This window comes from Sphaerodactylus townsendi, linkage group LG01 (assembly GCF_021028975.2).
Source record: "Sphaerodactylus townsendi isolate TG3544 linkage group LG01, MPM_Stown_v2.3, whole genome shotgun sequence".
Classification (NCBI taxonomy): domain Eukaryota; kingdom Metazoa; phylum Chordata; class Lepidosauria; order Squamata; family Sphaerodactylidae; genus Sphaerodactylus; species Sphaerodactylus townsendi.
The window spans coordinates 56,157,026-56,171,857 of record NC_059425.1 but is presented as its reverse complement, the minus strand read 5'-3'; the positions used below and the strand labels follow the sequence as shown (position 1 = coordinate 56,171,857).

The window sequence follows — 14,832 nt, the reverse complement described above, 5'->3', positions numbered from 1 at the left end:
GGCAGAAGAATAAGATGGTAGAGTTCTGAAAACGGACTATTATGACTTTAGATGGAAGGAGGTTGTTTCCAACTTTTTATATGAAAAATTATTCAGCTCTCTGAGAAATTGCTGTTTGAGGGTTCACAGCACCACTGAAGTGCTTCAGTCCATTTATCCACTTTGCTTGTATGCCTGAGCCTGGGCCTTTAGAACTGTGTAGAGTGCTGGACAAGGAATTGGGAGATCCATGCTCAAGTCACTCTGCCATGGAAGCTCCTTGGGAGATCACTGGTAGGTTCATTCGCAGCCTAACTTACCTCACGGGGTTGTTGGGAAGAAAACCTGGAGGAGATGAGAACAATGGTACTTTCTGTCCTCATGGAGGGAGAAAAGTGGGGTATAAATACCAGAATACCCCACATCCCTCCTGGAACTCAAGGATGCTTATTCAGGGTTACCAGATGGTCTCTTATTCAAATCCTTACCAGATCTCTACTTGCCTACTTTCAGGACATTGTTGGATCTTCTCTGGCCATACCGCTGGATGTCCAGCTATTATACTTGAGGCCTTCAGATCACAGGAACATAAATCTTTTATCTCCTTCTCCCATTCTCACACACCTGCCCCCATGGTGCAGTGGTTAAGAGTGGTGCACTCCACATTAGTGACAGATTCTTATCTGGTGAACTGGATTTCTTACCCCACTCCTCCAAATGAAGCCTGCTGGGGGACCTTGGGGCTTGGGCTAGTCACAGCTCTCTCAAAAGTCTCTCAGCCCCACCTACCTCACAAGGTGCCTGTTGTAAGGAAAGGAAGGAGTTTGTAAAGCGCTTTGAGACTCCTTAGGGTTGAGAAAAGTGGGGTATAAATTCAAACTCTTCTTCTGCCACTGGAAAACCAGAGAGTTTACGAAAGGACAACCAATCCCGACTGAAGCGAGGACAAGACAACCACTGGAGGGGGGGGGGGGGGCGGGGCAGGGGAGAGACAGGTCAAAGCCTCGGGGGTCTCCAGCTTGCCTGGGGGGTGAGCGGCACTCCCTGCCCGCCCTTTTCGGTTCCCCATCCGACAAAGAGCGGCCCCCGGCTGCGGTTTGGCGGTCAGTTCCCTCCAAAGTTTCAAGCGGCCCCACGTGATTTCCATGAAGTTGGCGGGCGGTTCAGCGGCGGCGTCCGGGGCGGGAGTCTCGAGGGGGCTCCTGCTTTCCCAGAGACGGTGGGGGAGCGCGCGGGGCGGCGCAGTCCGGGTGGGCCTGCCTGGGACATCCCCGGGCCGCTTTTCCGCCCGCGTGGAGTCTCTCTCGCTGCTGCGGATCCTCGATGCGCTTCGGCCTCCTCGGCGCGCCTTTGGGCCGTCCCGGCGGCTTCTGGCGCCGGGATGTCTCACGGGGTTGCTGCCGCAGGGGGCGTTTTGCAAAGGAGCTCCTCTTCGGAAGACGCGCAGCAGGTAAGCCGGTGGGCGATGGGCGCGGAGGGAAGCAGCGCACTGGGCACGCGGGACAGACCGCGGACGAGGAAAGCGGATCCCCGGCTTGGCGCTCGCTCTTGGCACCGTGCGGGGCTTGGCGCACCGAGTCTGGCGTTTTTCCGAGACGGGGTTAGAGCTTGGCTGAACTGAAGCGCTCGGTTTAAACTGTTCTCAGACGAACCCAGAAGGCAGCGGCGTTGCCCTGCTCGCACTCAAGTTCGTTTTAGCCAACATCTTCTCAGCCTTTGCAAGGGTTTGAGCCGCTTCTAAACACCCCAGTGCCTTGAAAACTAGACTTCGCATTGAACTTTGCCTAGCCTCAGAGTGAACTTTCCGTGGCGCATCATCCCCTTTTGGGGTGCATTGCAGTTCCATGTGGATCAATGATATCATGTTGCATGTTCCCGGCACATAGACAAAAAAAAGTGGGGGGGCGGAGTAGTGGAACTGGGCAAAGTACACAGGAAAAACCTACTACACCTAGACTATAAATGCCAACCAAAACTATTCAGAACAGCAAGTTCTCAATTTAACAGTGTAAACGTATATTTGTAAGTGCAATAAAGTGCAGCCACATATAGAGCAAATAAACAATAGACAACAAACAAACATGTTCCTGGCAGCCCCCCAAAGGGGGTGTGGAGTCTCATAATGTGGTGATGATTCACTGGGCACTTGTTACATATTCCCAACTGTTGTAACTTCCAAAGGGATGCTTTGGGTTTTGATGGTTCCCACCCTTGGCCGAAATGCACATATGTATGACATGGGTTGCTACTTAAAACAGAAATTTGCGAAGATGGCTCCAGGTAGGAAGCTACTGGGCTGAAGCACCTCCTAGTGTGGTTTTAGCAATTTCCCCCACACTTACAGAAACTGCCCGTCATGAAACCAAGGTACTGCAAGAGAAACTGTAGCTTCCCAGGTGATGCTTCATCCATGCCCCTGCACTGTGCTTCTGTTTGCATATGTGAATCTGACCTGAGAAACTATTTAAAAACGAGGAAATGGCAAAAATGTGGAATCCTATAAGAAGAAGAAGCACCCTTCTTGGAGTGGGGGTGGGGACACAGCACTGAAATATGGAGCTGCCTTATCCCAAGTCACTGTTTACACTGACTGGCATTAATTGACCAGCATCTTTGGAATTTCCCAATTTGCTGCCTCAGTTCCTTTAATGTGAGGTGCCAGAGAATGACCCTGGGACCTCCTGCGTGCAAAACTGATACTCCCTTACGTCAGCTATATCCCTCCCCATTGTGTTTTCCTTTTCTTAGACTATCCTTAACCTTTAATCCAAAGCACACATGCTATCTTTTCTGCTGCCTTCTAAAAGACCCTTGAAAGACAATGCAGGTGGCAAGGTGTAGAGGCTTTTTAGTGAGAAGCTTCTAGTCCCAATCTGGCCGGGGTGGTATTTAAATAGCCCAACAGTGAGTGAGAGCTGATTGGGCGAGGGTGTGTGTGTTTCATTTTGTCCCTCTTCAAAATGGGATAGTGGTCGGTTTCCCACTGTAAATCAGATGTAGATTATTGCAAGATTGAAAAGTAACCAGACCTTTTCGTCGCTGTTTCTTCATCCTCACTTGAGCTACTTTCAATTGAAGGCATCTGGTCCTGTCTCTGATTCCAGAAAATGGACATTCCCCACTACCGTGGGTTCGGCTTGCCAGGGCTGACCTGATTGGCTTTCTTGCCACGTCAGGGCGGATACTTTCCAACACATTATCATGTCATGGCATTGTGACATGACAACAACAATACGACACCCCTGCCTTATAATTAGCTACCATTTTGTTGTTCTCTTGATTTCTCAAGTTCTCGTTTTACCATTAGACCGGTAGAATGTTTTACCAAATCAGAGGAACAGGAGGAGCCGAGTGAGATGAAAACGAAACAAATCTGCACATGCATCGCACATTGGCTGGCGCGCTCCGATTGGCTGGGAGCATTCGCGTCACTGCTAAGGCGGGAATCTGAAAAGGAACTCAGTCCGAAATTCCCCACCAATCCAGAATGTAAACATTTCCTGGCAAAAAGTTGCACAAGCAACCAGGTATGGGAGAAATGTGGGGTAAGGGGTAGGGGGAGTGACAGAGCCGGAACTGATCTGTGGCCCAAGGTTCGGCAGTGGGGAAAACGCGAGGAAAACGCGACATTTCCAGTCACTATTCTGGAACTAATTGAAAGTGGGGAATCGACCCGTGATTCATAGAAAAACACACATGTGTGATCATGATTCTAGGCTCCCTTCACTGGGCTGATATGATTATCACCAGGTTACGGATGGGAAGCTAGGCAATAAATAATGTGTTCTAAAGGCTGTGGCAGAAAAGTGTGAGTCCAGAAAGAGAAATAGCATACCTTTTAGTGTTCACAGCAGAAATGAGATTTGAGCTGGGGACTTCCACAACACACTAAGGTCTGAGAACTAATAAAGTACTGTACAGAAATTAGAGACATATTTCTGAAAAACTCCTACATTAGGTTTGCATGATTCTGACAGGGAGGAAAGTAGGCGGCTTCCAAACATCTGGGGCTGAAGCTTCTGGTCAGTTTCATCCCTGTAGCAGCTTTAGCAAGGGTAAGTTTACATGTTTTGACTGCTACAGGGAAGCTGCTTGAAAGTGCTTCTTTCAGAAGCTCCTGTATCTAGCAGCTCTAATGTCTGAATCACTTTTGTTCTGTTGCACCAGTCACAGGATGCATAGGATTTTTTTAACACTTTCCACATGGAATCCAAACTTCCCACCCCTTTCCTAGAGCTGTGGTGGGATCTAAGCCTAAGGAGGGAAACCCAATGCTAAAAACTTGACACTGCCTGTGGGGCAGGCAGGAGTGGCTCTTGAATTAGGTTCCTTTTCTTCCACGCTGCAGTCCATTTCAGTCCCCTCGCTTTCTTCAGGGGCCCAAATAGGAGACAGGGGTGTGCCGAGGATCTAAGCCATAATTACCAGAAATGGTTCTAAACAAGCGTGTGAGAGGATTCTAAGTGGGTACAAAATATAAAAAAGCAAAAAGCAAGTAGTCTAATATGTGTTCTTTCATTTTAATGTATTAACTGCTTGTAAAATAAAAATTTATCTACGGACTGAGTCCAGCTTATCTATTTATTTTTATTTATTTTTGACTTCTATCCTGACCTATCCCCATAGGGCTCAGGACGGGTCACAACATAATTTCTAAAATACAGCCATTAATTTAAAAAAATTAAAATATATAATATACAAAAATATATACAACAATATTAAAAACTAATACAAGAACAAATGTTTAAAGCAGATGGCAATGGAGAACCTCTCCCTACCCCCCCCCCCCCGAAAACAAAAGAAGATGACATCTCTTCATTCAATCTGGCTAGTTAGGTGGAAAAGGCCTGGTAGAACAGCCACGTTTTACAGGAATTGAGATAACTCTTGCAGGGCCCTGATGTCGTTTGGCAGCTTGTTCTTCCAGGCCAGGGGTGTAAAGGTCCTGGCTCCAGTTGAAGCCAGTCGGGCTGGGAATCATTAAGAAGTTCCCATCTGATGCACAGAGGGGCCTTTTAGGGCAATATGGGGAGATGCAGTCTCGAAGATATGTAGGTCCAATCCCACTGAAGGCCTTAAAGGTTAGTACCAATACTTTGAAAATGATCCGGAACTCGACTGGTAGCCAATGCAGCTCTTTTAAGACTGGTGTTATATGGTCTTGACTGGCAGCCCCAGCAAGCAGCCTAGCTGCTGCATTCTCAACAAGTTTAAGTTTCCAGATCAGAAACAAAGGTAGGCCAGTGTAGAGCGAGTTACAGTAGTCCATTCTCTAAGTGACCGTTGCATGGATTACAGTGGCAATATTGGGTTTTGAGAGGTATGGAGCCAGCTGCCATGCCTGCCGGAGATGGAAGAAAGCAGCCTGGCCATCTTAGTGACATGGTCTTCCAGTGATAGGTTGGAATCCAAGATCATTCCCAGGCTCTTGACCAATGCGGATAGTTGGAAGGTCGCATCTGCCAGGGTTAGCAGCCGGAAATCCATATGTCTCTTGCCCTGACCAAGCCATAGAACCTGCATCTTTGCTGGATTCAACTTCAGTCTGCTTGCTCTCAACCATCTGCAGCTTCCATACAGTGCTGGAGATCCTCAGGGGCCGAGGCCAGCCAGCCCTCCATTGTGAGAATGATCTGGGTGTTATTGGCATACTGGTGAAACCCAAGCCCAAAGCTCCACACCAGCCAGGCAAGGGGTCACATGTAGATGTTAAATAGTGTGGGTAAGAGAATAGCCCCCTGCGGCAGAGTGTTTGCACTTCTTGGCTAAAATCCTGGAAGGCAAGGAACAGTTTACTTGTTATTGAGTAATTGTTAGAACATTTTGGGGGTAGGGGGAATTAAAGAAAGGGGTTTAAAATATGTCTGGGGGAAATTCCCAGTGTCCTCTATGTGGCCATTGTCTTCCACTGTGGTGTGACTTCCCTCTCACTGCTCTGTGAAGAGTATTAACTTTACCTCTACTATTTAACTACCTGTTTATCAGCGACAGGTTACAGCCCTGCTGGACCTGACTCGTGGTCCATCTATCCAGCATCCTGTTTCACACAGTGGCCAACCAGATGCCTCCCAGTACAAAACCAACAAGCTGGACACAGAGGCTAAAGCCTGCCACAGCTGTGGCCCCCCGGCACTGTTATTGAGAGGATATGGAGACCGAATTAAAATAGCAGCTTCCACAATCTCAGGGAGAAACCATAGTATGAGCATACATTAATACTGCAGTGTAAATACTATCACAGTATTAATAGACTTTGAAGAAGCAGGATTAATATTGCTATAGGCAAATTGGAAGGAATTTCTGTGCCCTCAAAGCCAGTTTGTCTGCAGCAGTGAAACACACACTCAGCCACAGACACCTCATGTCTATCTGCTTGGACAGCTGAGGGCATTAACACCATCCGTTATCAAAGCTGAAAACCAAATCCGTCTAGATTTCTAGTTCTCTTTTCCATTTGATCTCTCTATTAAGGATCTCGCTATGTTCTCTGGCAGATCTCTTGCTTTGGAGGTAGTTTTCAAGGTTTCTTGCACAGTTCTATGATGAGTGATTATAACGCGCTTCCAAAATAAGGTCCTTGATATATTAGGTGCTTTGTCAATCCTCCCAATTAAAACCACGAGTAGAAAATTGCTGCTACGTCTGCTTGCATAGTGCAGTTTTGCAATACTTCCCCCCTGAAACATTAAGTTTCTTGACTGAGGCAAAGAAGCTCTCTTATAAGAATTATCCATGAAAGAAGGGAGAGGCCATTAAAAAACTTATTGTTACTAGGTTATTTTTAAAATGTAGAGCAAGTAGCACAGCATAACAATACTATTCAGAGTAGATTCGAAAGGTAATCTAGTCCAAACTTTTGCTTTCAGGCCAGTTTTGCTAATATATTCCTGCCATCCTTCCCCAGCTTGTTCTTCGAATCCTTTGATGGATTCTGCACTGCTCCAGTGTTGTGTGTGTGTGTGTGTGTGTGTGTGTGTGTGTGTGTGTGTGTGTGTGAGAGAGAGAGAGAGAGAGAGAGAGAGAGAGAGAGAGAGAGAGAGAGAGAGCGCCATCAAATCACAGCCAAGTTATGGTGACCACTTACGGCGTTTTCAAGGTAACAGAGGTGGTTTGCCATTGCTTTCCTCTGCACAGCAACCCTGATGTTCCTTGTTCATCTCCCATCCAAACAGTAACCAGGGCTGACCCTCCTTAGCTTCTGAAATGAGAATAGGCTAGTCTGGGTCATCTAGGGCCCCTTCAGCACGTGCAGAATAATGATCTTTCCATCCACTTCCACAATTGTTTGCAAGTGGATTTGGCTATTCTGCATGGCTGCAAAGTGCATTGAAAGTGGATTGAAAGTGCATTCTGCATGTGCAGAAGGGGCCTAGGTCAGAGCACTGCTCCTATGGAAAACAAAAATACAGAACAAATTAGGCCAATTTTTAATTGGGTAGTGAACTTTCAAGTTGCACAGAGTACATCCTTGAGCATCACAGGTAAATGTTTTTAAAAAGTGAATCAAGGTAATTTTGCACGGCAGGTGATGTCAAGCTGATGGGACTAAAAGCATTTAACTCAAGGGGCTTAAATCAGTAGTGTTCTGAACTGGTACTCAACAGAAATGTTCAACTTAATTTGGCTACAGTATGCATTCCACTGCTTAGCCAAACTCTGTGCTAACTTTAGTTTGCACCACAAATACATGAAGTTGGATAATAGTTCCAGAGGAGTAGCCAGCCCAAGCATTGCCATTCAAAATTTGCTGAAGTTAATGGACCAAGATAAGAACTTTGATTATGATGGTACTATTATCTCAGCCAAATTAAGCAGAAACCCCCCAATGACACCTTAAAGACTAACAGAAGATATTCTAACATAAGCTTTTGTGTGTTGAACTCCTTTTATCAAATGACAGCATTTATGCTGGAATAAGCTTTGTTAATCTTTAGACTCCTCTTAATAAATGAAATAGAGACTCAAATATACTTCTAGTTTCCCATGGAAACACCCCTCATGTACCCTGAGCCATTCATCTTCAAGCTGACAGGTCTATTTATTTTTATCACACTTTTCCCCCGAGACTATCCTCAGAACAAGTAATTTAGACTGAAAGTGTGTGATCAGTCCAAAATCACCTCAAACCTCTTGTCTGAACTGATATATGAATCTGAACTTCTCCAAGCATAGTTTGGCACTCCAACCAAGACACCATACTGACAATCTACATTTGTCATATTCTGACATAAGGTGAGTGACATTATAATAATTTTGCTTTGATTTTTAAAGAAAAGGAGAAAAACAAAAGTGGGAGGATGTGGGTGGGAGAAGTAAAGGGACAGTGAGTAAAGAGTAAAAACAGAGAACTTAGACTGGGAATGCACCACATGCACACTGGGAAATTCCCATGTACTTGCAAAGTATTTACCATAATAGAAGGGAATATGAAATCTCGGTGGACAATGTGTTTGGGCCACATCCCTACGGTGCCGTCTTAAGAAGTTAGGTGCCTAGCTAAGTCTTTCAGCCCCATTAATGTCACACCAAATCACCTCTGGGGCTCTAGAACATGTACAATGGCATATGTTACTAAATGGGAACTTAGAGAAATAAGAGGCAGTGCCACCTCCATGACCTTGGTTTGCCCTGGCCTGGCCTGCCCAGAAAACAATGAAGGAGGCTTGAGCTAAGTGCCAGCTTTGCTGTCCCCATCTTACAGAGAGGCTGGAGGCTGGAAATAACATAGTGATTTACCCAAAGCTGCCTAATGTGTTTGTGGGTGAAGTGAGACTTGAACCAAGGGCTTTCTGACTCAGACTCACATGCTCATCCACTGCACTGTGTCAGTTCTCTCCTGTGCTGCAGCAGAAGAGGGGCATTGGGGAATGTAGGTGCAATCTGCGTGGGAAGGCTACGGATCCAAAATGCAGTCTGAGGAGCTCCAAGATTTAAACACAGCCTGGTTTCAACAACTGTCTAATGCACCAAACCATGCAGCGAAACTACAAAGCAGTACTTTGTTTATACCTGTAAGCATCTTTGCATCCCTACTCTACTGGCTGCAGAAAGGTCTGGGCCATGGTTCAGTAACAGAGCACCTGCTTGGCACGCAGAAGGTGCCAAGTTCAATCCCTGGCATCACCAGTTAAAAGAATCAGGTAGCAGATGATGTGAAAGACCTCAGCCTGAGACCCTGGGGAGTCACTGCAGGTCTGAATATACTCTACTGACCTTGATGGGCTGATGGGCTGATTCAGTATATGGCAGCTTGATATGTCCCCCACTGATAATGGCAGCACAGTCTGAGTCTTTACTGATCGAGTCTTTACATTAGCACTGATTGATTGAGTTGTTCCTATAATATATGTAATTTGCCTTGAGTCCCAGGGAGAAAGGCAAGACTAAAAGTGAAGCTTATAATAACAGAGAGACCCATTCTGGCATTTGGGTGTGGGTAGTAGTATGACTGTATTAACAGTTCTTTTGAGTATGCAGCCAATGTGGCATTGATCCAGAGATTGTGGTTCAAATCACTGATCTACTGTGGCCTTGAGCCAGTCACTATTTCCCAGAGTTATTGTGAATATAAAACAGGATTACTTCATGTATGCTGCCTGGAGTTCCTTGGAGAACTCATGAAACCACAGTGACGCTTTTATCTCTGTGCAATCTATTGTATAAAGTAGCTGATTTTTGCAATAAAACAAGATCTGAAAGGATCTAGTAGCTTTTTCACATTAAAGCATTGTGGTTATACATACGTCTTTACCAAATTAAGCTGGTTTAATTAAGAGTGATTCCAAGTTGTCAAGAATCTTAGGCTCATTCCGCACATGTAGAATAATGCACTTTCAAATTGCTTTCAGTGCTCTTTGAAGCTGTGCGGAATAGCAAAATCCACTTGCAAACAGTTGTGAAAGTGGTTTGAAAACACATTATTTTGCGTGTGCGGAAGGGGCCTTTAATAGAAAAAAAAAGTCCAAATTTTCAATAAACTACAAATCCCAGAATTCTTGCAGGGGTCATAAGAAGTATAACAATCACTATATCCACCATTTCTCCAGATCACATTTTTCTGGTATGTATATTGGGTGCAGAAGCTTTTACCTTGCCTTGAAAAATATTTGTACATGTGATGGCTTTGTGTATCCCAACTTTCTCCTGAAAAGGAGTTCTTTACTACCAGAATGTGAAAGCGTTTACAGAAACAAGCTACCTAACTCATTTGGTTTCATTGACCAGGGCCACGAAGATGATGAAAGGAAAGTAAGGCGAAGAGAGAAGAACAGAGTTGCTGCTCAGAGAAGCAGGAAGAAACAAACACAGAAAGCTGATAAACTCCATGAGGTGACCTTTACTCGGGTTCTTGGGCTGTATCTGCTCATTGTTAGACACTGTGGGATGGCTGTACTAGCCAAACCAGTTGTGTATGATTGCCACAACACAGTAATGTGTGTATGCAGCCTTATTGATGGATATCAATATATCAATATATATATAAATCAATGTATACTTTGCATATATACTTTTGCAATATATACTTTCCCCGAGCACCTTCCCTGCAACCTTCCGGCGCGTCGCCCAGGCCTGGGGACACGCCCCCCCTGCCCTGCGACTCCAGAGTGGTCGCGCAGAGCAGGGGGGCATGTCCCCTGGCCTGGGCGATGTGCCAGAAGGTCTCAGGGAAGGTACGTTGTTCAGACGATGGTGCAGCGCTGCACCGTCTTCCCTGCCCCTACCGGGGGGGGTGCGTTGGCATTGTATACGCCGACACACACCCCAGCGTGGCTGTGCGGAAACGGCCTAGGTTTCCTTTTTTCACTTTCTTATGCCATTAAAGGTTTCTTTGAACTCTTTTCTCTTTGGGAACATACATGTAAGCTTTCGCTCCAAAAACCTTTAAATGTTTCAATTTGTTGTTCCACAATTTGTTGTTCCACAATTCAAATGGACTTTTGCCTGCACAAACTGCGATTATACAAGTATGTGGTAGTGTTTACTGCTTCTCCCCAATAGGGGTCTGGTAACTCTGCTTGTAGCAACAGACAACGTGCAGTCTCAAGGATAGTACTATTGAACCTCTCTCCCAATCCATTAAGGGAAGGTGTGTATTTCACAGATCTGGCATTTACTATTCCTTCACTCTCCAAATATCTCTGAAAGTCACAACTTAAATATTCGGATCCATTGTCAGTAAAGAGGATCTGTGGTGCCTTGACAGCAATTTATTCTTGACAGCAACTAAATAACTTTTAAATTTCTGTGGAACTTCATCCTTGGATTTAATTAGATACACATAGGCATATCTGCTTGCACTATCAATAAAAGTAAATATATATCTGACACCACCATAGGAGGGCACGAGAGGCCCAACAAGATCACTGTGTACTTTCTCCAGACCTTCAGTTTCAGCTGCAGTATATCTGCTAGAATGCATTGGAGCAGTAACTTTTCCTTTGATGCAAATATGACATTTGTGATTGCTTAAATAACACTCAATTATGTGCATGCTACAATTTTGAACATGCTTCTTGACAGCATCATAACTTCTGTGTCCGCATTTCAAATGCCATGATAAAGACAGTTCTTGTGAGAGCATTCTGTCTCTTTTACTTGGAAGGCTTCCTCTTTACAGCTTCCAGTGTTCATTAAATAGACATAGAGACAATGTCTCTCTATGGCAAATTGTACTCCCAGTCTGTCATCAAAGATCTTGCAACTGTCTTCTCTAAATACAATCTCACACCCATACTTCAACATCCTGGGTACAGAAATTAAATTGTCTGGTGCTGTAGGGATGTACAAAGCATCTATCAGCTTGCCCTGAATGACCTTTCCATACAAACTCATAATCTTCATTTCCACATTTCCATGCCCAAGCAAATTAAAAGGTACGCCACTTGCTTGCATTAAGCTTTCTTGACAACTTTCCATTTCTGAAAAATATATTTTATAATTGACAATATGGCTACGCAGCTGTTTCTGTGCACAATTCAAAGTTCTGGTTCTTACCCTTAGGCCCTAAATGGCTTTGAGCTAGGGTACCTGAAAGACCATCTCCTTCCATACTATCAAGCCCACTAGTTAAGATCTGCTTCTCAGCCCCTATTCTCTCTGAGGTGAAACAAAGCAGATGGCAACAAGAGGGCATTTTAGCCTAAAAGAAAAAAGTAATGAAATAAAAATGGTGACTGCTGGTGGTTTTCCTTTTGTTTTAGGAATATGAGTGCCTCGAGCAGGAGAATACCTCCCTGAAAAGAGAGATTGGAAAGCTGACAGATGAAATGAAACAATTGACAGAAGTCTTGAGAGACCATGAAAAGATCTGCCCTCTTTTGCACTGTTCTTTAAACTATGGCTTGATGCCAAGGCATGATGCCCTCAGTGGTCCCCTGCCAAGATGAGGACTCCTTGAGAGAGCACTGATGTGCTTTCAAGATTCAACTGAAATGCTTTCAGGATCCAACATCTCTTCATCCTGCTACGTGAATAGAAAACCCATCAAAACTGTGGTCTTCATCTTAGGACCACCAACTTATCTTGGAATCTACCAGATATCAAGAAGCCATTTTTATGGGAGAATGTTTGGGCAGAGTTCCGTGTGTGCCAGATCTTACTGAGTGCGCCATACCCAGTAAGGAATCTGAAATAGTACAGAAGCTAGGATACAAAGAATTGTAATATGGAATTATGTTTATATGGAATTGTTTAAAATCTCATTGTTGAAAACTTTTACAAATTATCAGGGAAGAGTTTGCTGGAGTCAATACTGGGAACAGCATCCTAGAATCAAGAGCTGAGCATCCTTGCATACTTTCCAGCTCAGCACCAGGTTTCTCCTCTTCCTTTGGTCCTGCCAAATATTTCAAGCTCTGCAAAGAAATCCAAATGCTACAATTGGGCAAGAAGCTTTAAATCTCCCAGTGGGAGACCGTGCAGCCCCAGCACTTTTCTTTTCCTCTCTCCCTGATTCTGTTGGCTGCCTTAGTCAGCTCAACACAGGACTCCAGATGTGCTGGAAAAGCAGGTGAGGGGTAGGGATGACAAAGACAAGCAAGGAATTGATGGGAGGAGCTGCAGCTGCCTTCTTCACCACGGCTTCCAGAGTTTCAAGGCTATTTTGCAGTTACAAGTTATGCCCATTAAAGGATATATAAATCTGCAAAATGTGTTATGCAGATAAAATTTCCTGAAGCAAATTATCTGTTCTCCTCATTTTAAACAAGTGATGTAGGGGGAAGAGAGTCAGCCTTTGGTTTGGCTCGGTTTTATGGAGGCAGAACGGGTAATGGTTGCTTGTTCTAGATGAGGGGTAGGGAACCTGCGGCTCTCCAGATGTTCAGGAACTACAATTCCCATCAGCCCCTACCAGCATGGCCAATTGGCCATGCTGACAGAGGCTGATGGGAATTGTAGTTCCTGAACATCTGGAGAGCCGCAGGTTCCCTACCCCTGTTCTAGATCATCCTTCAGGACGGCTTTATTTAGTACACATACATTCTTGTTTTCTACTTGCACAGCTATTTATTATGCCACCTCCTACTATTTTTTAAGTATCCATTGCCCTACACAATAGATTCAAATTCTAAATCTTATAATATTTTCAGCATCTTTGCTGAATTGTTTCCAGATCTCAATGTAGGCATGTTTGTTTTCTTGTAGGGAGGATTCTTCTCTGATAAATGTACATTGTCATTTGTATCCTAACTGGAAATCTTTGTAAACTGTTCGTTTTTTCTAAATGTCATTTCCAAGAACATTATTTTCTCTTTAAAGGTAGTCAGCACCGTATAGTTGTGATCTAGTGAACTGGGTATGTTTCCCCACTCCTACACATGAAGCCTGCTGGATGACCTTTGGCCATTCATAGTTCTTTCAGAACTTTCTCAGCCCCATGTACTTCACAAGGTGTCGGGAGAGGGCGGGAAGATGACAGCAAGACACTTTGAAACTCCTTAAAGGTATAAAACCAACTCTTCTTCCAGCTCAAAATTGCAGTCATGTTGAGGGAAGAGAGCTGTGAAGACACAGGTTTCCCAAGAGACCATCTCTTCTATTCTGCAGGATTTCTGCCTCTTGCTTCTCTACCAGAGTAAATTGAAGCAGGGAAATATACCCATCTTCACCAACAACATTCGCTGCACTTCTAGAAGTTTATAGTCCTCCCAGATGTTTCCTCTACAAATTACTCTGATCAAAAGTGTATTTGTTGACAGGCATAGATAAAGTTAGGGTTGCCAGATTTACAGCACAGTCCTTTGCAGAGTTACTCCAATCATGTATATCCTTTTATTTCAATAGGCTTAGCCTGGCATAACTCTGCAAAGGTTTGCACTGCATAGGACTGCACTGTTAGACTGAGAGGCTGTTTTTGAACGGCCATAGCAGCGGCTTCCCACCAGCTTAAACAAAGCTGGTGGAGCTTTGTGACTGCTCGCACAGTCCCGTGCGGGCAGTCCCAATGCTGATTCTGCCTGCAAGGGTGGCTCTGCACAGAGCAGCCTAGGGTGTTTGTGAGGCATTTACCTTTCCTTCCTGTGCAGCTTGGACGGCTGCAAAGACATGCCCACGCTGCCCTCCGACCCCTGGAAGTTGGAGGGCAGTGTGGGCGTGTCTTTGCAGCCGCCCAGAGCTGCACAGGAAGGAAAGGTAAGTGCCTCGCAAAAACTGGAGGGGCCAAAAGCGGCACCCTCACACTGGTGCGGTTCACACCACGCCGGCAGGAAGACGCCGCTTTTGAAAAACCTCACTCAATGAGCGAGATTCAAAAGCGGCATCTTTGCGCCGCTTGGGGGGGGGGCGAACACGGCACTGTTGCAATGCAGCGGCGCCAGATGTGCGAACAGTACCACAGGGATGGTGTTTTTACCG

At 45.1% G+C, this 14,832-nt stretch overlaps 1 protein-coding gene across 1 annotated transcript; it reads left to right on the top strand.

The window, feature by feature from the left end:
- The first annotated feature begins 1,199 nt into the window (after window positions 1–1,199).
- On the top strand, window positions 1,200–14,476 carry BATF3 (basic leucine zipper ATF-like transcription factor 3). The gene is made up of 4 exons (XM_048489689.1): window positions 1,200–1,429; window positions 10,204–10,308; window positions 12,180–13,273; window positions 13,403–14,476. The coding sequence occupies exons 1-3, from the start codon at window positions 1,361–1,363 to the stop codon at window positions 12,363–12,365; spliced, it is 360 nt and encodes a 119-aa protein (XP_048345646.1). The 5' UTR covers window positions 1,200–1,360; the 3' UTR covers window positions 12,366–13,273; window positions 13,403–14,476.
- Window positions 14,477–14,832: the final 356 nt, after the last annotated feature.